Here is a 27,304-nt window from a genome sequence, read left to right on the forward strand (position 1 = left end):
GGAAACCGAATCCACGACCCTCGGCGCATCAGTCATGGCTGCTAACTATTGCACCACTGAATCGCTCAAATAATATAAATTAACCATTACTTATGAGATAGGAAGAGGTAAGTACGCTACTACTTTAAACCATCAGGTTGATTGCCGAATAGACTAAAATAATGACATCATCTAGCTCAAAGGTCGTGTTAATTTTATAACAACTACAGCGGATAATCAAATAAGCATCGTTTTTTTGCCTTTCGGTTATTTGGAAGTAGAATAGTAAATTGCCTTTTTACTAATGAATTGTGATCGTTGCTCATGGACCTCACCAACGCCATTAGAAGAGAATACGCCGCTTGCTGCTAAAATCAATAAATATCTATATCCTATAATATTATATTTGGAAATGTACTGTGGGTGCATAGTGATGCCATCAGTAGGAATAAATTCTACTCTGGTAATGAGATGCAAAAAAGATGGTGACGGAATCATCAAAATTTCTCCACAAAATTTTTAATGGCAACGCCAGTTCACGATGACAGTGACAGACATTTTATATGAGAGAACAAAAGGAGTTTTCTACTTGCTGGAATTCAGATACTTTGTGGCTTTGAAGACGCTAGCCGTAATTTACTTTGTCTCTCTTGTGAATAGCGTTTGACTTTAATTAAGCAATGTAAAATTACCGATCATTATTCTAATTTCATAAAAGCGGTCCTTGAAAACGCAGTAGTTCTAGTGAAGCCCTATATTGCTACGGCTGCGTCGAACAAGAAATAGGGAAACGGTCATCCCATTTACATTTATTGGGTCAAGGGCCGTCCATATGTTAAGTTATGCGACCGGCCTGATTGCTGATGCGGGCCACTTCGATAGAAACATCGGAAACCAATGGGCCTTTAGCCGGATTGGGTAATACGTTTTGAAGATTGATTGTATTGTTTTGTTCTAGATTACCTAAGATAGTATATCTTAAATTTATAAATGACAAAGTTATTTATTTTGGGTGTTTGTCATCCAATGATGATTCCGGTGAAATTCGTAACCAGAAAACACAGGAAAGTATTTATAATGTATCCAATTAACACCGGGTATGCCGTAAGCTCGTCCATTCATCTTAGCAATAAAAAAAACTAATAATAAATGCTTCGGCCATGTTGTTCGTTCGTGATATTACATACAAACAGGACTATAAATATGTAGATCATGTAGGGTACATGATACGAACTTCTCTAATGGACTTGCAAAATGTATAAATGCAAATTCGGAACTTTTGGTAAGGTGATTTAGTTGTGATTCGTTTTTTTTTCCCCTACCTATTCTAGTAACCTCAAAGGGTTATTCTAGATTTGCCGAACTAGTAGGTGAGTTCACAGGCTCAAACCCGATGACGTTGCTAACACGAACCCTAGCAAGAGCCGTGCTTTGCAGAATCTGCCACCGGATCGGAAACGCGACCCACTGAAAAGATCTGGTGAGAAACTCAGTGGGCTGTATCTTTGGGTTAATTTAGAATGATGACCGGTTGCGATGCGTACTTTATTAGTATTTCACCCGAAGCCAGATTTGCGCTTTGTAAAGTAAAAGTCTATGTCTAAGCGTGAAGTATCGCTTTGCTCTGTTAGGGATTCCCTTTTTGACTCCAACTTGGCTTTGCCCTCCAACTGACTCCAATATCGGACATCGCTCAAAACGTCGACCCCAATTATCTCAATACCCGTGGAAGGTTGCAGGGATAGTCCTTGGAGTTAGTCACTGCGTTAAAATTGTTATGTCTATGTATAGGCTATGATAATGTTATAAAATCAACGAATGAACAAGTGAAAATAAGATGAAGCAAATGATTCGTAATATTTTACTTTTTTTTGTTTATTATATTGAAAATAAACAAAACATGTATATGTATTTGACTTCAGTTTCCAATTGAAAAGATAACCTGTTAAAATTATTTATGATGTATTTCACTCTAGTAAAATATCTCAATTATTATTCATTCCCTTTAAGAGGTTTTGTAACTACAATAAATGTAAATATATCCACAATCAAATATGCACAATGCCAAAGTATAAAGCCAAGCTGATAGATAATCTACAATGAAATAACATCCGCAGAAAAGGGCCAACAAGTTCGGTTCTTGTAAATACCGGTTTTTAACCGGATTAAACCGGAACAAGCCGGATATGCAAACGGCGGTGTATGAGGATTTAGTGCGACTGTATGCAAAATAAGTTGCGATGTTTTTAAGCTATTATTAAGTCAAGTTTCGTTTAAAATTACCATTTGTATATTATGTTAATGCATTTAAGCTAAGCGGATTCGGAGAATTTTGATAAATAAAACAGCTTTCAGTAGGCTTGTATTGTATGCACTGAATAGAGATTTTAGTAGTGGTGGAGTGTATGCTGATATGTTTGCTTATTATGTAACCACCAACATGCTCGTTTATTAACCTCATGTTATAAGAGGATTTCGGTATCGGTATTCTATGCCTACGGTATCAGTGGTCTCCAGAGACTTAACATCTTCAAATAAGCGTAACAAGCGTAACAATAGAAGGACTAAATTGTTTGTCAGTGATACCAACAATGAAGTCAGTTCAGATACAAGATGGAAGACTCAATCACGCTAAATGATTTCTATCGACGGCAGTCTCCATTTCCTTATTCAAGACAGTATAAGTATCTTATGGAATTAATTTTGGACGCATATGGCGACATTTAAGTGGACTTGAATGGCAGTGGCGCTGGTACGGAGAAGTTATGCGCTCAACGCTACCTCCACCTTGGCTAGTTTAACCTTGTTCGAGGTTCGGATGCGGATCACATAAACCGTAGTCTAGCGATTAGCTCCTGACTGAGAAAAAGCCCGTAACACAGGAGAAGGTCCTAATTTGCAACGCTGACTTATTAATACAAAGTTAAAGATTAGAATACCTGATGTGATCGGCCTCATTGGACAAGTCATGATGTTCTCGCAACGTTGCCCGTCGATATTGAACTCTTCATTCTCAATGTAGAGTTTTATGTATGGTAGACGAGTGTTGAGATGGTATCTGAAACAAAAGACAGTTCAAAACAAAAGAAAATAGTGGAAGCTCTCGTTTGTTTTAATGAAATTGATCTTGAAAAAGCGATAGAAGAATGTTTTCAAGATAGTGTTCTTAGATAGAGCTGCTGGAAGCAAAGATTAATTTAGTTGTGTTATTTATTGTATGGCGTTAGTTCTTTTAGGCTCTAGATGTCTCATGAATTTCTATTTAACTGGAACTTATGACTGCAGGGTAAATAGTTAGGATAATGGTATCCATCGGAGCGGGCTCAACACCCACCCTACCAACATAAATTCCTTAAATAACGCAGTCCAGTGCTCAGTTTTGCACACCTGTTTTCTCTAATTGAAGTCATATATCTATTATAATAAAATGCACTATATACTCCAATAATATTTTGTAAGTTTTATGTGGTTTAAGTATGTAGGTATATTTAAAAAAAAGAGCAATCCTTGAGTTTTCTGCCGATTCCTCTCAATAGTGAACGGTAAAGTCATGATGATGAGTGACTTTGAAGGCTTGATTTAGTAAAATTTTTTTTTATTGCTTAGATGGATGGACGAGCTCACAGCCCACCCGGTGTTAAGTGGTTACTGGAACCCATAGACATCTACAACGTAAATGCGCCACCCACCTCGAGATATAAGTTCCAAGGTCTCAGTATAGTTACAAGGGCTACCCCACCCTTCGAACCGAAACGCATTACTGCTTCACGGCGGAAATAGGCGGGGCGGTGGTACTACCCGTGCGGACTCCCAAGAGGTCCTACCACCAGTAATTAATAAACCAGTTATTTAATAAAAAATATAACAAATACGTCACTTGATTTCTACATAATTTTGAATGATTTTCATATGGTTGCGTGAGAACAGGGTTTAGACCCAACTAATCTTATCTCGTGGGTGTAAAGCTAATTGATTCACTGAAAAACAAGTCGCAGCGTTCTCTGAGTATACCAGTATACTAAGACCGCCAGTTATGATTTATTGATTGTTAGGGCGTATATATACCAATCACTAGTTTGATTTCATGTCTGTATATCGAAGGCAGTACGCAATGACGGTTCTAGTAACCCCTATATAGTTATAAATAGTGGGCCGAACTCGAAATATTTACGAAAAAAACAAAGTTTTGGATCAAGGATAAATCAATCATTCATCATCAATCATATAATTTATAATTAGAGTTTTAGCTCTAGAGGTGGGGTTTTGAAAATCGGATGTATATTTTTATCAGATTTAGTAAAAATAACATATTCACTTCTAGAACACAATTAAGGTTATGAAGTTTGCAGTGATAAACCGAGAATATTCCATTAGAGTATTGTTGGTGTACAACCACCCTCCCATGTTTTAGAGTCACGACCATCAGCCCCTAAACGCAGGGTAGGATTCAGATATAGACTAGTAGATTTTGTTTTAATATTTTTGTTGCTTTTGTAGGTTGACGATCATAGACCCAGTCTACCGCTGACTAGTCTCCGCTAAACTCTAGGTTTTGGTGGTAGGGCCTCTTGTGAGTCTGCGCGGGTAGGTACCACCACCCTGCTTATTTCTCCCGTGAAGCAGTAACGCGTTTCGGTTTGAAGGGTGGGGCAGCCGTTGTAACTATACTGAGATCTTAGAACTTATATCTCAAGGTGCGTGGCACATTTACGTTGTAGATGTCTATGGGCTCTAGTAACCACTTAATACCAGGTGGGTTGTGAGCTCGTCCATCCATCTAAGCAAAAAAAAAACTCATTTGACAATAAGCAGAACATCTATCTCAATTCAATCTGTCTGCATTTTTAAATAGCAATTGAGAATTAGTGAAGGTAGAGCATATAGGGTACGTACAGCACGTGTAGGATACCACCAGCCTGTCTCTCGCTGCTTAACGAATATTTTGACTTTCTGTTATGAGTTCTAGGGGTCCTTGTAATTGTCCCTATGCAATACATAAAAAATATAAACTGCATTTAAGATTTAGGTTAGAATGAATTAATGGAACTGCGAAGGGAAAGGGATATGAATGTAATAACAATGTATGTAAAGATAAAGTGACTGATTGTCGTGTCTAACTGTAATATATTTGTAAAGTCTGAAATAAAATATTCGCAAAGAGAACGCGAATAATGTTAAGGTCTAATCTGCATTTTTTTATAGATCCGACATGTTTTATTCTCTAATGTAATCTGTTTCCATTGTCAAAAATGAAAGGAAAACAAAGACCCAAAAATACACCCCAATTCAGCCTCAATCCGGTCCTGTTTATGTCATGTCCCTAAACAAACACATTTGTCGTATCCAGAGCCCTTCCTCACAAATTTGTGCATCGTTCTTGGCTTTGTGTCAAGTCGCAGTTTCCAAACATTGTTGTGCTGTTCTCGTTCCCTTAACGTAATATCGTATGAGAAAATTATAAGTGATATTGATTTAGATATGTAGGTATTTGGATTCTAAAATTTCATTATCGATATAGCAGAGCTGTAAATCAACACAACGTTTTTATTCTTATTTAATTTTTTTTTATTGCTTAGATGGGTGGACGAGCTCACAGCTCACCTGGTGTTAAGTGGTTACTGGAGCCCATAGACATCTACAACGTAAATGCGCCAAGGTGGGTCCTTGAGATATAAGTTCTAAGATCTCAGTATAGTTACAACGGCTGCCCTACCCTTCAGACCGAAACGCATTACTGCTTCACGGCAGAAATATGCAGTGCGGTGGTACCTACCCGCGCGGACTCACAAGAGCTCCTATCACCATAGACATTCATACTATAGACATTATTTACACAAACTTCATACTCGGTTTAGCTGGGCGTATTCGAAGCCTTAAAACAGTGTTTCAATCTCTACAGAATTTTGTTTCGGCCTGGGAGCGTCTCCTAATTTTTCCATACAGAATTTTACACATTAGGCCTAACAAAAATATTAAAACGACTATAACACAAACAATCAAAGATAATTGTAGTAATTACACATATATCTCTAGCAATGATTTCAATAGCGATTCATTCATTTTGTCAACCAAAAAATCCCACTCTGAGACCACATTTTTTAGAAAAGTTGAAACTAGACTCGGTGATGGTGATATAAGGGGTGCTGCAAAACTTTTGTTTTCAACTGATGTAATAGCACCTGATACCTCCGATACTTTGCAAGCTCTCGAAAGTAAACACCCAGATCCGTCATCAAACATATTTTTTCCTGAACCTCCCAGCTCTCACCGCAACATTGAACACTTTTACAGTTCTCGTCGAAGCGTCATTTAAATACGGAAATTTTATATGAAAATACGAAACGCGATTTTAATCCCAAGCTAGTATTAGGTGCAGCAATCTGCAGTGATTAATTTAAAATTCACTATCTACCCTTAAATTTAAGTCATTCACTGAATTACCTGCAATGTAGATTCCTCGGGTAAACGCCAGGATACGCTGCGGACTGGACGTAGCAAGTTTGCAGTCGACAGTCTCTGAACACTCGCTCGCAGTAAGACCTAGGGGGAAATTATTAGGATACAATAAATTACGTTACAATATAGGATGCTATTATATTGTTACGTGCTGGGGTTCGGGATAAATAAATGTTCCACCAAAGTACAATTTAAAACTGTATTAGCACTTAGAGCACGTAAAACACTCGTGGGTGTAAAACACAGCTAATTGATTCACTGGAGAACAAGTAGCAGCGTTCTCTGAGTATACCAGTATACTAGGATCACCAGTTAGGGTTTATTGATTGCTAGGGCGTATGTATACCAATTACTAGTTTGATTCATCTTAGGCCTTACAGCACAGGGTGGGCGTTAGCCTGGTTCGTCGGAATCGTCAAGAAAATTTAGTAAAAAAAAAGTTTAGTATTGTGTTTCCGCTATCTGACAATAGATGGCGTTGTACTTCTCGAGCGTTCTAGATGCTACTAGATCCTTCAGTATTCGTTCGACTATTCGGCGATAGATGGCGTTACTCTTACCGGCGTAACAATAAATGATCCTATGATAGGATCCTATGTCTTAAACCAGATTATAAATTCCTCTTTTTGTTTGCGAAATTAATTACCATAAACCCGAGCAGAGTTTTATGGCACCCGTTTTTGTACAAGAAATAACACGATATATTAATTTCGAATAATTAATACGTGAATAAATGGCACCAAAAGGTGTTAACAATTCACAATATATGACTGAAAACTTCATGATAAGAGAGCCCCGAGTAATTGTTGTCTAGAATTCATTTAATTACGCAATTTGCAGGCGACAGGTCTAGATAATGACGCTCGGACATTTTTATGGAGGACTCTTTCGCAGCAATTAACATAAAACTGCTTTCAATTTGGCTCGTCGTTATGACGTGAAATAAAAAATTCATTTCACCGGATAATGCTTGAAGTGCTCAACGAAGTTAATTGCTTTTAAAAAAAAACCAGTTTGATAGTTTTCGCGTTTGTTAGTTCTCGGAGTATAACTAATAATAAATAAATAAATAATAATAATAAATATTTACTAACAATCACGCCACGTTAACTGGTCCCGTGATAAGTTCGTAAAGAACTTGTGTTACAGGTACCAGATAACGGAAATAAATGTAAGATTTTTATTATACACATACATATATTTAATATACATCCATAACCCTGGAAAAGACATTTATGTTTATCATACAAATATCTTCCCTTGGCGGGATTCGAACCCGCGACCCCCTTGTGTAGTGACCATGTCACTTACCACTACCAGACGGCCGTTTATGACTTATAGTCGCAATTCACGTTAGGCGAATATGAACTACCATTAACGATGCTAATAACAATAAAAATTGAATAACAACGGGCTTATTTACTAGCATAATTTGAATAACAGTGTAAAATGACTATGAGTAGATAAATGCCACTATTTTTCTGACATTCAGATAAATCCCTACAGCCAATTTATCTCCTGCAATATCTCTGTCGATTCGAGTTATTACTATAAGCTAATCAACACTTGCCAACTCACTCAATCACCAATACGTAGGCTGAATAAATCAAACCCTAATAGGGCTGGTCGTTCAGAATATCTTCAGCTTTGATTTATATAATTATGATGAATTTACTGTTTGCGTGAGGGGAAATTATTTTTAATGGGTCATCGATCATAATATTTTAAGAGCATTCGAGAGTATATTGATTATTTAAATAATAATAATTTTTATGGTAGACAGCGGCTTGGCTGTGCCCCTGGCATTGCTGACGTCCATGAGCGACGGTGATCACTTACCATCAGGTGGGCCGTATGCTCGTCTGCCTACAAAGCCAATAAAAAAAATAGAAAAATATGAAATTAAGTCTATTGACAGTTTATTTACTAATAGAACTTGTATAGGTAGGCATTAAGTCAGGTATGTATATGTCCGGTCCTATACCTTGAATTGACTGACGGTATTTATGTAGTGATGTGCTTCTTCTGTAACAACTTTAATCAAGTGGTTCAATTGCCTTAGTGATAAGTGGTACCGTAGCCAGTTATATCCAATAGCTTCAATAAACTCCACCCACTTTGAGACATGAAAAAGAAATCCCGGCATATTACACAAGGGGGTCGCGGGTTCGAATCCCGCCAAGGGAAGATATTTGTATGATAAATATAAATATCTTTTCTAGGGTTATGAATGTATATTAAATATGTGTATGTGTATAATAAAAATCTTATATTTATATCCGTTATCTGGTACCTGTAACACAAGTTCTTTACGAACTTATCACGGGACCAGTTAACGTGGCGTGACTGTTAGTAAAATATAGTAAATAAATAAAATATGTTCAGTGAAAAAGTTGATCAGCGAATTGTCCACTAGGGTTCAGAGCAACAACATGTGATAAGATTTTACTTGTTTGTTGAGCTTTAGTGAAGCATGTATTCATACTTTTGATTGTTAAACCGACAACCCTATGATCTGCCAATTACTTAAAGGGCTTATCCCGATGTCGCGAACGCTAGAATCATTGCACGCAGGCCCCAAATGGCCACCACTTTGGGCGGTACGTGACTGAAATGGCTTATAAATCGCTCCGAATTGTCGGCGTGAGCAGGGAGTCCACCTATTATTGCGTAGTGCAGATTTATGCTCGGTGATCAACAGTCCGGATGAAAGCGCCGAGCAGTACACTTGGTTCCATTTGAAATGTCTTGACCCTCGAATTTGTTTGAGAGTGTAATTTAAGTAATAAAACCCTTAAAGATAATAATGTTTTCCAATTATCGACGGTCTCCACAGATGAGTACTATTAACCTGTACATAAACGATTTGCGGCCAAATTATCAATTGTCAATAATAGCTGCTGACTAGATGAGGACAAAAGAGATTTTAGAGAGAGAGAGAGAGAGAGAGAGAGAGACGATAACAAAATATAGGGTATGAAATTAAAGCCAATTTTATTTCAAAATCAATTCGACGTTTGAATAGCTTTAGCTTTGTGATCATAATTTTCTCTAATCCCTATTTTACCATAAAAAAAATTATCGTCACATTTCAATCCGAAAACCACATACGATTTATTATTCGATTGAAAGCGTTGAAACACAGCAAATCTGTTTAGCGCTCCCCACGATTTCTCGGCTAGTAAATCCAAAAACAAACCACATATAAACATAATGAAATTTCCGTTTGAAATCCCCTTTTGTTACGGCTGAATTCCAAGCGTATCATGTAAAAGTCAACTCGCAATTTTGAACGATTCTCGCGAACGATTTTAAAATGAACATCACGTAGCCTTTGAAGTCTGTTCTATAATTCGGTAGATAATTTAAATATTGGGGAGGAGAGGTGCAGGGGGAGAAGTGGTATAGGGGCGGAAAAGAACCGGGGCTCTTTTGTTTGCACCCCTATGGTTGATATCGAGTTTCGGTCTTCCATTGTCCTGTAGGTGTGTGATAAAATTTGTAAATAACGTTCTGGATGAGCAAACAAGGGATCTTTTTCAAAGGATTTAGATTAGGACGAGAAGCCAATATGTTAAAATTTTTAAATATATATTTTTTTAAACAAATTAAGCAATAGTCGAGCGGGTAATTCGTGAATTTGAATATCATTAATTTCATTTATGTACAATTTCACATTGTAACCATAGCTGATTTTAAATGTGATACTTTAAATACTCTTAGACAGTTACAATAAAATAAGCTCTACTGCTTAATTTGAAACATAAGGGTTATATTTCCTTAGTATTAAAATTGGAATTCTTAAAATGCATATTCGTTTTAGCACGTCATTGTAACTACAATGTTGACTGAAATTAATTTTAAAAACTTTGACACGCTTACTTCAAAGGAAGCTTGAAAATAATTATCAGTTGTGGGCAGCTGAATTCGTGACACAGCTGATGTCCGATCGATCGTTCCCTACCAAGGGTCGTATACTACTTTTTAAAACATTAAAAAATCTTCTACCATGTGTATTCTGCATAGTAGTAAACAAGGATCAAGCATTACCATCAAGATTAAATAAATAGAATCGAATAACTTACCTCACCGCTAACTTGACAAGTCAGGTGGTGACTTAATGGTATTATTATGAAAGCCGGTGACAAATGAAAATGCAAAATTAAATTTCTCTTACCCAGCCACAACCTCTCCTCTTCTGTTTGGATACAACTCTGGATGTTGTCCGTAGCGTAGATACACTTCGAATTGTTGTTCGGCTCTGAACGGAAAAAATACTTTACAGGTTCCAATTTTGGAAGTCATTACTACTATAAATCTAAGATATTTTATTTATTTATTTTTTTATTGCTTAGATGGTTGGACGAGCTCACAGCCCACCTGGTGTTAAGTGGTTACTGGAGCCCATAGACATCTACAACGTAAATGCGCACCCGCCTTGAGATATAAGTTGTAAGGTCTCAGTATAGTTACAACGGCTGCCCCACCCTTCAAACCGAAACGCATTACTGATTCACGGCAGAAATAGGCAGGGCGGTGGTACCTACCCGCGCGGACTCACAACAGGTCCTACCACCAGTAATTACGCAAATTATAATTTTGCGGGTTTCACTTTTATTACACGATGTTATTCGTTCACCGTGGAAGTCAATCGTGAACATTTTTTGAGTACGTATTTCATTAGAAAAATTGGTACCCGCCAGCGGGATTCGAACACCGGTGCATCGCTTCAACACGTATCCTCCGGACGTCTTATCTTTTAGGCCACAACGACTTCAAAATATGCTTTATTAAACTGAACATTATTTTGGAAGTGAAAATAATAGTAGTACTCTGCAGCAGTACTTGTCTAGTGGTACTGAAATTCTTGTTTATCATAACACTTCTGGTTGCGCTGGTTTAAAACTTAGTTAGTTTTAGGTTTCGAAAAATAGCAACATTTTAATTTGGTTTTGCAAATCCTGTCCCATCCCTCTCCGGCACTTTACCTACGGACGCGTGCGAGCGAGATCGTGTGGTGACATCGAGACGAAAAAATATGGCTGAACAACCGCGCGCGCGCTTCGTGTCTTTGTTCTGTTAAATACGTAAATAAGTGAAATCGTTGGTGTTTCTCATCGCGAAGTGGTACGAGTCTGCAGCAAGGACTACATAAAGGTATTGTGCATCCTTCCTTTAACGCAGAACTGCCGCTTCTTATCGTTTCTTCCCGCAGTCTGTGTCCTTCATTTGCAACGACCAAATTTTAAATATTTTCATAGTTTGCTTATCTCGCGTATACATTTTATGGTCCAAACGAGCCGGATTCGTATTTAATCAGCGCCAACCATTGCCTAGGTTTACCTAATATCATTAGAACCGCGTACCAAGTAGGTACTTCGAAAAAATATCGCTTTTCCTGCTTTCGTCTTTAATATCGTTTTCGTCCACATTATTTCTTAAAATTCACTTATTTACAATATCAAATTAGGTACCTAGATAGAAAACCCGCGTTCTGGTTTCATAATTATATCGGTTATTGCAAACAGTAGTTTCTTTGTTAGATCACCGGTCGAGCGTACGCCTCGAGCCGGCCGCATACATTAGTTTTAGGTATTGAGTGTAGGTTCCCCGTGTGGTGTCGGGTACCTTACGTAGAATAGCACCACTCCCGCCTCTTCCTGGGATATCGTAAAAGGCGATAGATAGGAAACGCCAGGCGACAGGTAGTAGCGTATTCCTGTGTGCTTATAACACCCGCCGCTTCGAATATTATCTTTAGTTTTTTACTATAAAATATTTATTAACATTTGTACTATTCGCATAAATTTGTACTCGTAGGTAGGTGTTTACCTTTCCCGCCGCTTCGAATATCGTTAGTTCGTTAATTTGAAATATTTATTTTACGTTTATCTTAAAATGGCACCTTCAGATACTAATTTAAAGATGTTATATGCCAAAAGAGATAGGATATTCTCCCGCATGCAAAGCATTTCTAGCCAAGTTAGAGATATGGATTCAAAGTCATTCAACGCTGACGCTTTTTTGTGCGACTTTGAAACAGTAGATTCATTGCGTGAAGATTTTGAAGGTGTGCTCGATAAAATAATCTTGTTGGAGTTAAAGGCTAATCCCGATTATTTAGTTAATTATCAACATCTTACGGCGTTTGAAGATCTCTTAGGCTGCGTGAAACGAGCTGCCAAAAGGTTACAATCGCAATCGCAAACGGGGGATCACGTTACGCTGGCTGGTCAACATAGGATTCCGAAACTACCCCCAATAGAAATTCCCGAATTCAATGGCGATATAAAAAACTGGCCTTTGTTTATCTCTAGCTTTCGGAATGTCGTACATAATAATACATCGTTAACGGACTCTGAGAAACTTTATTATTTGATAGGCAAATTAACCGGCAGGGCTCGTTCCATATGCGCGGGAATTACTCCAAGCGCCGAAAACTATTCGTTAATTTTTGATTTATTAAATAGCAAATACGAAGATAAACGTCTATCTGCTACTGCGTATTTAGATCAATTATTTGAATTTAAACCTATCTCTTCTGCAAAGCCTAGTAATTTAGAATTATTTTTGGACAAGTTCGCATCGTCGGTAGCCGCTTTAAAAAACTTGAAGGTCAATGACCTATCGGATTTTACATTTTTGCATGTTGCGCTTAAAAAATTAGACACAGACACTGCCCGTGCGTTTGAATCCTATCAGCGCTTAAATAATAAGGGTTGCGAAATACCATTGTTTGTAGATCTAGTGTCTTTTGTTCGTGATCACATAAAAGTATTAGAACGCACGTCATCGGTTCCCAAGGCTGCCAACAAAAGGCAGTTTGACTCTAAGTTGTCATCTACACAGGCTTATACATCTAGTTCTGAGTCAACGGTATGTAGTCTGTGTCGTGACAAACATGATCACATTTATAAATGTAGGGTTTTTAATAGTTATAAACCGAATGAGCGGTTTCAATTCGTCAAATCGAACAATTTATGTATAAATTGTTTAAGTAGCGGTCATCGTGTTTCCGCGTGTAGGTCGGCCTCTTTATGTAAAAAATGTAATTCTAAGCATCACACTTTATTATGTTTCGGAATTGAACCCGTCGCGAGTAAAGCGCATTCGAATGCTAGACGCACGCAGTCACCAGGTACACGAGCATCGGCTGTCGCACGGCCCTCCATGCCTTCTTCGGTAGGCTTAAATGATATGGGCATTGCTCCAGCTCGCGTCAGCACGGATGACGTAACGCTGTGCACTTTATCGAAAGGTTATAACCGCATCTTACGCAGTCCTACTACGGTACTAATTGCGACCGCACGTGTAGTTGTTATTGATTCACGTGGTAGGGAGCATTGTGTACGCGCGTTGTTGGATGGCGCGTCTCAAAGCAATTTTGTCACTCGTGATTGTTGTCGACGATTGGGTTTGAACATAAATAATAGACCTGCTTGTTCCGTAGTAAAGAGAATAGGAGGTTCTAGCAAAACAATTCAAGGTTCTGTAGAAATAAAATTTTATTCTCGTTTCGATCGTAACGTAAATTTTACTATGGAGTCGTTAGTAGTAGATAAAATTACTGAACGTTTACCGACTACCACAGTTGATGCCTCTCTTTTATCGAATTTCGAAGACATAGCATTGGCAGACGATACTTACTTTAACCCAGGCCCGATCCAACTGTTGATTGGAGCTTCGATTTTCCCGCATCTGCTCTTATCGAACAAGGTTCAAGGACGGCCTTCGCATGCCCTGCCGATCGCGTTAGAGACTATCCTCGGTTATGTTATTGTTGGTGACGCTCCCGTTCGTGTAGCTAGCAACGAGAGCGTTTCATATTGCTGTACCGGAGACCCGTTAGACTCCACAATTCGGAAGTTTTGGGAATTAGAGGAGGTAGACGTGCCGTCTGTACTCAGCCCCGAGGACAAAATGTCTGAGGAGTTTTATACCAGTACTACCACACGAGATAGTGACGGACGATACGTGGTGGCTTTGCCCTTTAAAGGTGATGTTAACACTCTCGGTAATTCGCGTCAAGCAAGTGAAAGTCGATTTTACTGCTTAGAAAGAAAGATGCAAGCTTCTCCGCAGCTAAAATTAGCGTACGACAACATCATTCTCGAATATTTAGAGAAGAACTATCTCTCAGCTGTAGATTGTGACAGTTCAGATATTTCTTATTTTATTCCGCATCATGGTGTAATCAGACAAGATAAGGTCACAACCAAATTAAGAGTCGTACTCGATGGTAGTTGTAAGACTACTACTAATGTTTCGCTCAATGATCTGTTATATCGTGGACAAAATTTCCAAGGAAATTTATTTAATATTATTATTAATTTTCGTTTGTTTCCGGTTGCCCTTTCCGCTGACATTCGTCAGATGTTTCTGAGTATTGGAGTCAGAGAATCTGACAGGCGTTTTCAACGCATTCTATATCGTTTTTCTCCTCAACAACCATTACAAGTTTATAGTGGCCCCCCTTGGGCACATTTGGATGTCGCGCAGTGGCCTGCTGTTTCTTTTAATCCTTTCGTAGAGCCTGAGGCGCCGGAAGAAAAGAAACAGACTTTTCTCGCCGCTACTTTAAATGAAAAATCTCCTATATTATCACTAGGAGATCGTATCTCATCTTGGTCTAAACTATTGCGCAGTGTAGTTTTCGTTTGTCGATTTGTAAAATTGTTACCTCACAGATATCGCATGTCAGCATCGGATTATGAGTTCGCTGAGTTATTAATTCTTCGTGAACTTCAACGGTTTTATTTTCGCGCTGAGATCGCGAAGCTCGAGGAAGGTAAAGTTTGTAGCCCTGCATTTCGACACTTAAAACCATTTCTTAAAGATGGAGTAATTAGAGTAGGGGGACGTTTAAGAAACTCTGACTTGAGCTACGACGAGAAATATCCCATTTTGCTTCCGAGAAAAGATCCGATCTTGAATTTACTTGTCGAATATCATCATAAATTAAATTGTCACGCCGGTCCTGACCTGCTGATGGCGCTCTTACGTCAGAAGTATTGGATACTTTCTGCTCGTAATTTAATTAGGAATAGGATACACAAATGCATGCCTTGCTTTCGACTTCGTCCTAAGCCAACATTCCCTGAAATGGCGGATCATCGTTCTTTTCGTGTCGTTCAATCCGCTAAACCCTTCATTCACACGGGTACAGATTATGCTGGCCCTTTCAAGGTTACCATAACACGTGGGCGAGGTATTCGTTCTACCAAAGCTTACGTGTGTTTATTTGTTTGCATGACTACGCGCGCAGTACATATAGAACTGGCTGGTGATTTAAGCACAGCTAGTTTCATGGGAGCCTTCAAGCGGTTCCTATCTAGACGAGGCCCGGTGGGTAGAATTTATTCGGACAATGGAACGAATTATATAGGTGCTAAACCCAAGCTTTCAGAACTTCATGAATTTCTTTGTTCAAAGTATCATAATACAGAGTTTGGTCACGTCTTAGCTGAAAATCGGATTGAATGGTCCCTAAATGTACCGACAGCTAGCCATTTTGGCGGGAATTGGGAGGCTAATATCAAAAGCTTAAAGTCTCATCTATATCGCGTTATAGGTGATACAATTCTTTCGTTTGAAGAGCTATGTACTGTTCTCACTCAGATCGAATCGGTAATGAATACACGACCTTTATGTGGAACACTCTCTAGTGATCCTTCAGAACCGCTTGCCTTAACTCCTGCGCATTTTTTGAATCTCACGCCTTTGAAATGCTTGCCTGCGGAAGAAATCGATGAAAATTTAACTACTCTTGCTAGACACGATTTGCTAGACAAATTAGTTCAATCGTTTTGGAAGCGCTGGAGACGGGAATACCTTCATACGTTGCAATCACGCCGCAAATGGAACACGCCGGTCGATCCAGTCGTCGTCGGCTCGGTGGTGATTCTGATTAACGATAATTCGCCTCCTCTACACTGGCCTTTGGGTGTCGTGGAAGAAGTGTTACCGGACTCTACGGGAGTTACACGCATTGCACGGGTTAAGACAGCGATCGGATCGTATTTGCGTCCCGTGGTGCGACTCTGCCCACTACCCAACCAGTAGCACATTTAGATTTTTCATATTATTTAGGTTAGTTGTATATAGATATAGTATAAATTCTTAATTCTTGTAGGAACATAGCGTAATAGTAGATAAACGTAGCGTACTTATTTGAATTTATTGTTATTCGTTTGTTAGATAATACACTTTTTAGTTTTTTAGTTAGATAATACACGTTTTAGTTAGATAATACTTTGAAGGCGTCCCTTCAAGCCCGGGGGAATGGTTGCGCTGGTTTAAAACTTAGTTAGTTTTAGGTTTCGAAAAATAGCAACATTTTAATTTGGTTTTGCAAATCCTGTCCCATCCCTCTCCGGCACTTTACCTACGGACGCGTGCGAGCGAGATCGTGTGGTGACATCGAGACGAAAAAATATGGCTGAACAACCGCGCGCGCGCTTCGTGTCTTTGTTCTGTTAAATACGTAAATAAGTGAAATCGTTGGTGTTTCTCATCGCGAAGTGGTACGAGTCTGCAGCAAGGACTACATAAAGGTATTGTGCATCCTTCCTTTAACGCAGAACTGCCGCTTCTTATCGTTTCTTCCCGCAGTCTGTGTCCTTCATTTGCAACGACCAAATTTTAAATATTTTCATAGTTTGCTTATCTCGCGTATACAACTTCTTCTCGGAGGGAAGTATGATAATGTCTGCTTAAAGAAAAGTTGGCAGTAAGTTAAGAAAAGAATGATAAATAAAACTTTCTTATTAATCTAAAGTCATACAAAATACTCCTAAACTATTATTTATATAGTTTGTCTCAATGGTAGGTTCGTTTTTTAATACAGAGACAAAGCTAAGGCAAACTATACCACACTGTAGTATTGGATGCATTACAATTGACAAAAATTCAACAGAACTTTCAAAGTGCAGCTATAGATATTTTTTATGTGGTATGTTTCGGTTTCGTATGGTTTTTCGTTCGGTATGGTTAGGTTTCGGTTTGAAGGGTAGGGCAGCCGTTGTAACTATACTAAGATCTTAGAACTTGTATCTCAAGGTGGGTGGCGCATTTACGTTGTAGATGTCTATGGGCTCCAGTAACCACTTATCACCAGGTGGGCTGTGAGCTCGTCCACCCATCTCAGTAATAAAAAAAAGTGGTTGGATATAGATAAGAAAGGCGACGAAAGTCGTGGAATTATAAGAATCCATTATACTTTTTTATAGCTTAGATGGGTGGACGAGCTCTCGGCCCACCTGGTGTTAAGTGATAACCGGAGCTCATAGACATCTACAAAGTAAATTTTAACACCCACCTCGAGACATGAGTGTTTTTTTTTATTGCCTAAATAGGTGGACAATCTCACAGCCCACCTGGTGTTATGTGGTTACTGGAGTCCATAGACATCTACAACGTAAACGCACCACCCACCTTGAGATACAAGTTCTAAGGTCTCAGTATAGTTACAACGGCTGCCTCACCCTTCAAGCCGAAACGCATTACTGCTTCACGACAGAAATAGGCAGGGTGGTGGTACCTACCCGTGCGGACTCACAAGTGGTCCTACCACCAGTAAATCATCCAGTCATCAGGTTTGAACCCGTGAGCCCACTTATTAATTCGGCGAATCTAGAATAACCCCTCGAGGTTTCTAGAATAGGTAGGAAAAAAAGAGACATGAGCTGTAAGGTCTCAGTTTTAACGTACATTCGTAGTTTCGATTTCAAGGCCAGAACAGTCAGTTGTTATCATAATCTATATCACGTCGATGCTAAGATGGCCGTGAATTTGTCAGTCTTATTCAATGAAAAAACAATGAAGGTACAATTTGGTACTGACAGGAATGTATTTAGTACGTTTTTGCAGACAGTAAACTTAATCTGTTATAGTATTTTGTGATAACATTATGTGTACCTACTGTTGTATTGTAATGACGTCATTTTAATTACAAAGAAAACAAAAACCCAAAAAAAAGTACAACAACAGAAAACGACAGGAAGGGATTGAAAGCATTTTAAGCAATTTTTACTGGTGGTAGGACCTCTTGTCCGCACAGGTAGGTACCACCGCCCTGCCTATTTCTGCCGTGAAGCAGTAATGCGTTTCGGTTTGAAGGGCGGAGCAGCCGTTGTAACTATACTTGAGACCTTTGAACTTATATCTCAAGGTGGGTAGCGCATTTACGTTGTAGATGTCTATGGGCTCCAGTAACCACTTAACACTAGGTTGGCTGTGAGCTCGTCAACCCATCTGAGCAATAAAAAAAGCCCTTGATCTTTTTTAAAATTAATATTAAAAATGAAACAGTAAACAGTGTAAATAAACTATACTAAACTGAACTCTCTTTTTACTGAATGAGAGACTTCATTCGATGACACGAAATGGCACTGAAGAAAATAATCTTTTTAAAAACTAAAGAGTTTTAAATAGTAAAGGTTATTCATTACATATATACATATGTTCTCATTATGTAACTTTAGATGAGGAAGCAAGAAACCGCAATACGTACCGAGAATCGAAACTAAAGTAGGTCTGATCAGTAAAGTTATCAGCGTGGAATACAATCTTCACAAAGTTAGTCTCCGAGATGAAGGTCTGCGGTTGCTCGATTTCGCCGCAGAACAGACCTGGCTCCTTCCTGTTGGATACGTCTGTTTTTGCGTTGCCATCAACTATCTGTAGAAAAATTAAAGTGAAGGTTTATGGATATTCTTTTGCTACTATGTCTAATGTCTACTAAATCTTTGGTATTATTAAGATTCTAATGTGTTTCTCAAATGTTTTGTGTTTCACATCTCAAGTGTTTCAAGGAAGAGTAGACGGTCAACGCTCTCGCGGCCGATCATCCACAAGGTGGACAGACTTGGTTAAGTTATTTACGAAGTGTTCCCTTACTGAATGTACACGTATCGCCACAAATAGAGAGAGATGGAGAAGTCTCTCAAAAGCCGCAACCAAACATTAAGACATACGTAACTACGACCACTCCGTCAGGAGTGTAAGACTGAGAAAAAAAAATGTGTTTCTGCTTCCGTCCTATTTCATTTCACAGCTTATAGTATTTTTCCCCATTCCCATAAATTAACGCTACTTAGAAACGCATCGCCTTATCCTATGTCACATGGAATAGTTATTCAACACTTACAGCTCCGGTCAATTTTTTTTTTCCCTGATTTCTTAGCAACCAAGATACTTGAATAATTCTCTTTATCTTTATTCAGTTTCAGTCGTAAAATCCTTAAGATCCTATGGACGTGTTTAATCTATGTATAAGTCTTGTACAGGTTCATCAACAGGAAAGCGTCGACTTAAATAGCTCGTGAAATAAAAAGGTTACGACCATCTAAACCGGAGATCGTTTCTGCCATACAGTCTAAAACAAGATCTCCTCTAATGGCTGCCTGGCTCTATAGCATTTTATGATTAAATTGCCTTTTAATTAAATATGTAGTTGAGTCAAAAAATATTGGTGATCGAAAGAAAACAAACAAAAATAGCAACTTCATTACAAGACCCAAACTCCAAATCTCTAATTTTAGATATTCAATTTTAAAATCGCCGTGAATCACTATTCGTGAATCGTCAGTTCTGTATCGATCAGTGTCAAGGCAACATAAATCTCCAGGGCGTCGGTAACACTGTAGAGGAGTTCTAATGATTCCCTTGGGATTGTTGGAGAGTTGTAAGCAGATGAATGATCCAATAATTACTGGTCCGGATTGGCTTCAACACGGGCCCTAGTTTGCAAAGTTCTTTCACCCTTGTATTGTGACCAGGAGTTTTGTCGACACAGGATGGATGTATGACTGTTTAGATATTGTACAATATCGCATAGTGACGTTCGCTCTACAATGGAGAAATTTTAAAATTTACTCGATTTTTAAAAACAAATAAGATTTAAATACATGTCACCACCTACAAAATAAATAAACTTGGCGATATTAAATATATCCAATGCAGTTGCATGAAATCCTAAGAAAATTTCTAATCATACATCTACATGTTTTATATAAATTTGAAGTTACCTACGACTAAGTAAAAAAAAAAGTGTTGATATTTTCGCAATCAGCAAAACCATAATGATTGATCAAGAACATTAATCTCTGCAGTTATTACAATCCATATAACATTTTCCATGATATTAAAATACCCATTTGCTTATCGACAAAACTTACAATAAATTACTCCTAAAGGTATATTAACAGCCAAGACTATCTACGTCATCGCGAAGTCACCCTACCGATCAGCAAGTCAAAAATTAATTAGAGAATCGTCGAAACGAACTCAATTAGTTCTACTTTTCTGCTGGAATCGTTTCGTTTTGTTCTGTTTTCCTTCCGGTTCGCTTTCGGACGTTAACTACTCTAAGTTCCTCCAATTTGGCTATTAAGATCACAAGATATCCAGGAAAATAAAGACGATGAAATTGAGGTACATAATCAATAGCCCAAATACAGCATTTGTCCCATATTATAAATTTAACGGTAAGCAGCGGCTTGGCTATGGCATTGCTGAAGTCCAAAGGTGACGGTAACCACTCACCGCCAGGTGGGCCGTGTGCTCGTCTGCCTGATAGGGTGATAAAAATAAATAAAAAAAAAACACCGAAAACAGACACGTGCAAAACAACCAGCGCGTCTTGGCCCCGAATTAAAAAAATTTCACATTTGGAAATATTCTTTCTAATAGTCTGTTTCAAGGGATGTTAGCTATTGATCATACACAATGTAAATGTAATTTTAACAAAGCTTGTTTTTCTTCCTTTGAATAGATTTGAGTTTACGGCTCGAAATACAAGGTTAGAAGATTTTTTTGGAACAAGGAAGGATTAAGATTGACGAAAAATCTGTAGTCCACTCAAACAGTGTCGCAAACTTGTACCCTGTAACTTGGTGTACTGTGTGTGTACTTGTACATTTGAGTGTGAGTTATTTCATCTCTATATGTTTCAATTCTGTAGTAGAAAGATTTTAAGAATTATTTGTTACTGAATTTCTTACCTGCATATAACCTTTATGGCAAGTAGTCCCGTTCACAAGCGTACCTACTTTGAACTTTTTGAATCTTATTCTCAAAATCCAGTCTTTCGGTGACCCCCGGAATGCCCGAAACCTGTATAAGGAAACGATTTCTATAATTCGGATTTGGCATGCTATTGATTATATCATCATCATCATCATCATCATCAACAGCCTACAGTCGTCCACTGCTGGACATAGGCCTCTCCCAATCTACACCACTGATTATAATATCATGAATATAACAATTGCATGTTTTGTTTTTTATTTCTCGTAACGTGGGCAGACAACCAATGAGGAGGACCGACGACTTGGTCAAAATAGCTGGTAAGGCAAGTCAAGCGATCGAAAAGATTGGAATGCACATGAAGAGACCTACACTCAACCTCAGAATACAGAAAAACAACATTAGGTGGACACAGGTTGAAGAAGTGGGACAGACATATTTTTACTAAATGTCGCTTTCTTCGCTTTGGAAATCATTCGCGAACATGTGTCAAGTATATGTGTATTTAAAAATGGTATCTATGAGAGGTTTTAAACCACGTTATAGTTCACTACTCATTGATTTAAGATTTTTTTAATTCTCTAATTAATTTGGCCGAAATTTAATTTACCTAAAATTTATTAATTAAATTTTAATTAAATTTTGAGCAAAACACCAGCCAGATGGTCAGATCTAGTAAGGGAAGCGCTTGGTGGTAGTCTGTAACATGCGGTCTATGCTATTCATAATCAAACACTGTGGAGATAAGTCACATGTGGTCGCGATCCTCAGCAGTGAGGGAACGATATAGAAGAGAGTAACCAGTATTTGTGCAACATTGTCGACTTACCTATATGTACAAGTGAGAGGTCGTCCAAAGTTTTCTGCGGTGACCGGCGGCGACGACACATCTTCGTAAATTTCAACTGTTTTATTACAGTGATCCCGTTTCGGATCTGTTGATAAAACAAAATTCACAAAATTAGCTTTCTGTTTCTGATATCTTCATTAAAATATTTACTAGATAGATTTACAGAATGTTGTGCCGTACATGTGTTAATATAATTTTGGACCTAAGCGAATTTTCGAATGAAGATACCAGTACCTCGTTGCTTTATCTTGAACACTACAGACGCATCGAAAGTTGTGTATAAATGCGCGTGTGTGAGTGAAAAGAAAAACCCAAGCAAGACAGAATACAGAAAAATTAATTTACCCTGCAAATTTCCCTCATAAAAAAATCTAATTAAGAAAAGCATTAATACTTTTACAACTACCCTCGTAAATCTAGTTATAACGATTTCGTTCTGGAAAGTTCGAGCTTAAAGCAAACATCTGCGCAGTCTGGCTTTCGAGTAAAAAATATTAAAAGCATTCAGCTCGGCCACATAACTTTGTTCCGCAGTTTGCAATTCAAAACTATTGGCTGACACGCAGCTTTTTAAAATCGCTTACGTATTACTAGTCAAACATAAAGCTTCAAAAATATTATAATGAAAGTGTTTTTACTGACAGATCTATGGCAGAGTGCTATGTTCATTAGTTAATGTTTTTCGGCCGAAAAGTAATCATTGTAATGATAGTAATCATAGTAATGGTTACTTAATAATATATCTTGTTTGTTTTCTCTTCAAATGGAAATTAATCAGTTTTTAGTCTCGGTTTATAGTCCAGGGAAATAAAATTTGAAGCCCAGTAGTTTGAAGTATGATGAAGCTATTTCTGTTTGTCGTAAAGACTCTCACTCTTGAACTCTTTCATGTACTCATTCAATTCAATGAAGTTTGCGATGAGATTTATAAAATTAAACACGTATTTAAAAATCGTATGCTTATGTTTAAAATTTTCACTAATCTTGGTAATGAAAAATATGGTTTTATCTCTAGCGCCTGTGGTCGTCGAGGTAAGTAACATGAAAGAGGTTTCCTTAAAAATAGTTAATCGAATGGAATTGTAGAATTGTGAGAACATTTTGTATGGTGAAACGGATGGCCACGATTGGTTGACCCATCCGGAACGCGCGTCCTGTACGAAGCGGACATAATTTATTCTTATATTGATTTGTTTAACTTTGCGGGTTACCACGATTGCGCGGGGAAAACGACACGAAGAAACAAATTTGTAACTTTGTGGATTTCCTTTTTAGCAGATTTACCAATTATGTAAAAAGTAAATTTACACTTAAAGAGAGCGTGTGAATGCGATAATTTTTTTCTTCTGGAGATCGGCAGACTTTATCTTTTAGACTTTATCGGCAGATTATCCCACCAATTGATTACCGGAGCTCAAAATCCTTGAGATACATTGAGACATGAGGTCGAAGTCTCAACAGTATTATTGAATGACTTTCCATCCAAGTTATTTATCAATCGTGACAGAAATCGGCTTATTTGTGGTACGTGTGAACTAACAATACGCCCCATGAAAGTTTACAAATTAAAAAACATATCGTATTGTTACGTCGGCAAGAGCAACGCCATCTATTGCCGAATAGCAGACATGAATATCAAAGGAACTAGTAACTTCGAGAGCACTCGAGAACGCCATCTATGGTCAGATAGCGGAAACACACTTCGAAGCTACTCGACTTGCCCAGAATGCTCTCGATAAATCTAGGGATGTCGTATCGATTATAAACGCTTTGCAGAGATAGCACAAAGTCGGTTATTAATCGGATTTACTTAAAGCGAAACAGTGAACGGATCACCTGAAGCGAAGCGGAAGAAGTGAATTGAGATTTTGAAAGTGTTCGTTAAGTGTTTTAAGTATTCTAATGTGTAATTGTAAGTATTCTAAGTGTTAATACAGTCTCGATTTATATTTCGGTAAAATTTTTATTTGTCCCGAACCCCAGCGCGTAACAATATTGAAAATTTTACTATCACTAACCTATCCGGTGTTATATACATCATATTTGGACGTAGCGGGAACAATAATAATTAGTAAAATGAATGATCAATCTGCAAATGCAAATAATTTTATCTTTAACGCACAGACGCACTGTTATTGTTACAAGACAATGTATAAATATTTTTAGAAACACATTATGTATTTAAACTCGGATTGAAACTTAAAGGTATTTAAGTTTACGACGGGCGCATCAGGTGTGTTGTGAAGAGACCCTAAAGCGTTCTAAGACTTTAAGTTGCTTTCTAAATTATTTAAGTTTAACTGTTATTAACATGTTTGAAGAAATTTTGAAGAGTCCTTAGACTCTGCTTAGTATTAAAATTTCTCCACAGTATTTTCGGAGTGTTACCGAATTTTCTTCTCCAAGCAAAGCTTACGAAAGGATTTAGTGTCAGACACAGTTTGGGTTCACTGATGTCTAAAGCTCTACCTTAGATACGATTAATAGAATTAAAATCTCCATGTTTCGCATTACTGTAATATAAGTACACACAGTCACATCGATTACTTATACGTCCACGACAGGTCCGGAAAAAGCTCTCCCAGAGCTTTTTGTTCCCAGTTTCGACCGTGGGGACTCGAGGCTCAAACTTTCGCCCCCAAGAGCGTAAGCTATACGTCAAAATGACAGTAAACTACTCGAAGTACTTATGGTCCCGGTTTTGTTACAAGATTATTATGTTAGGATGTTCTTGGAAGGCAATTACGTTATGTAGAGCTTTTCCTGTCCCCTCTCGACTCTATTGTTGTTCTACTTTTTCTATCAAATAAGAGTTAAGTTTTATCTGGATAGAATGATCAATCATTTTTCAAAGCAAAGGTCGCGCACTGAAGTATCTTATAGGTTTTCTTTTTTTTCTAGCTAGTGCTGTATAAGTCGTCAAACAATTTAGATGTAGACGTTGCCTGGCGGATAATACTGAAATTGATAAACTTCGCACTGGATGTGACGTACGGGGCTTTCAAAAAAGCTAAGCATATCATGGTACTATGAATCGAATTTGCTACTTCTAGAATGATAACTCATGTCATATTGCTGAGTAATTAGTGGAACAGTAGTAGTAGTAGTAGTATTACTCCGAAATAGGGGTGGTAAAAAATAGTTTTCTAGCCTAAATTGCACATATTTTTCTAGATTTGTAGATATGTGCCCACTAAGTTCGAAATGGTTGCCGGATTTGTCTATAGACACGAGAAAAATTAGCGCCATCACCGATTTTAACCCACTCTAACCGGCGCCATCTAGGCGGGCTTCGGACAGTCTGCCGACCGAGAGGGCTGGTGGTCGTGGCGCCGACGACCGCCAGTCCGGCGTCCCGAGGGGGAGGGTGATGGGAGAGATGTGCTCCGCACTAAACGCTTCACTTTCCCCCCTTTGCCTTGTCATGAGTTCTGTCTCATGCGAGGTTTGGACGTTGGTTGTTGAGCGACAGGAGGTTTTAGTCAGTTCGACTCTGACATACCCCGCCCAGTATCCCCAGAAAAGGGCGGAAGTCCGGCGATTTCCTCCGGACCAAAAAAAAAAAAAAAAAAATCACCGATTTTAAGACCTCAAACGCATCTGCAATTACGTCGCGTTTTGATAGCAGTATGATATACCTTCAACATAGAAGTTGTTCGTGAATACATGTATCTCATTATAGTGGAGAGAGACGCATTACTCGATACGGGTATGTAAAGACAAGGACAGCGTCACGAAACATCATATGTAACTTAATAAACATATACATATAAAAACCAATCCGAAACTAATATTATATGTATGATATATGTAGCTAAGTAACCTCTATATGATTTATGACGTAAATCTTAAAAGAGGTTAATCTATATATATAAAAGAAAGTCGTGTTAGTTACACTATTTATAACGAAGGAACGGCTGAACTGATTTGACTGAAAATTGGTGAGGAGGTAGCTTAAAACCAGGAGAAGTTGAAAGAAGTTGAAGAACAGTTTGAAGTTGACCGGTTGATGTGTTTGAAACAAACCGTGTAGCGGAACAAAGTTCGCCGGGTCCACTAGTATGTTATAAATGTTTTTTTTTTTTTTTTTTTATTGCTTAGATGGGTGGACGAGCTCACAGCCCACCTGATGTTAAGTGGTTACTGGAGCCCATAGACATCTACAACGTAGACGCGCCACCCACCTTGAGATACAAGTTCTAAAGTCTCAGTATAGTTAACTACACTAACAGTATAGTAAGTTTAACGATCGTCTGGTGTAGTGGTAAGTGACATGGTCACTACACAAGGGGGTCGCGGGTTCGAATCCCGCCAAGGGAAGATATTTGTATGATAAATATAAATGTCTTTTCCAGGGTTATGGATGTATATTAAATATATGTACGTGTATAATAAAAATCTTACATTTATTTCCGTTATCTGGTACCTGTAACACAAGTTCTTTACGAACTTAGCATGGGACCAGTTAACGTGGCGTGATTGTTATTAAATATTTATTATTATAAAGGTAAAACAAATGATTTTTTAAATATTGAAATATTAGAAATATTAAAACTTTTTTTAATATCGCAATATAAAAAAACATAAAAACTGGTAAAGCAATACATTTAAATATTGTTTCTCTTTATAGAGAAACTCAGTTTGTGATATAGTTTTACTAGGCTAAACTTTATTTTGATGTGAATAAAATAATACATTATAATATATTATATACTAACTCGTAAATTTCCAAATGAGCATTGCCAGTGTGAATTCAGTCTCGGGGGCTTCGAAACTCGTACAAACCGATAAACTATTGCGCAATGTGTACATGTTACATTGAATTACAAGTTTTAGATGTGAGATGTAATGTGATAGAGCCTTCATCGTGCAATTTGTTGTATTGGCAATAGTTGCTTTGTGTCTCTAGTCTACAATTTTGGATTAAATTTGTATTGAAATTATAATTTTTTTTTTTTTTTTTTTTTATTGCCTTTGTAGGCAGACGAGCAT

The 27,304-nt window shown here is 38.0% G+C and overlaps 1 protein-coding gene across 1 annotated transcript in view; it reads right to left on the minus strand.

Annotated features, from left to right (window-relative positions):
• The window catches only part of LOC101737910 (uncharacterized), a 102,858-nt gene that overhangs the window by 7,368 nt on the left and 68,186 nt on the right, over positions 1 to 27,304 (minus strand). Inside the window, exons 2-7 of the mRNA XM_062673454.1 lie at positions 22,292 to 22,397; positions 21,438 to 21,549; positions 18,947 to 19,113; positions 10,613 to 10,696; positions 6,421 to 6,519; positions 2,919 to 3,037 (exon numbers count right to left, since the gene is read on the minus strand). Of these exons, the coding sequence (XP_062529438.1) occupies positions 2,919 to 3,037; positions 6,421 to 6,519; positions 10,613 to 10,696; positions 18,947 to 19,113; positions 21,438 to 21,549; positions 22,292 to 22,397 (687 nt within the window). The remainder of the gene's footprint in view (positions 1 to 2,918; positions 3,038 to 6,420; positions 6,520 to 10,612; positions 10,697 to 18,946; positions 19,114 to 21,437; positions 21,550 to 22,291; positions 22,398 to 27,304) is intronic.

The sequence above is a fragment of the Bombyx mori genome, chromosome 17, assembly GCF_030269925.1.
Source record: "Bombyx mori chromosome 17, ASM3026992v2".
Lineage (NCBI taxonomy): Eukaryota > Metazoa > Arthropoda > Insecta > Lepidoptera > Bombycidae > Bombyx > Bombyx mori.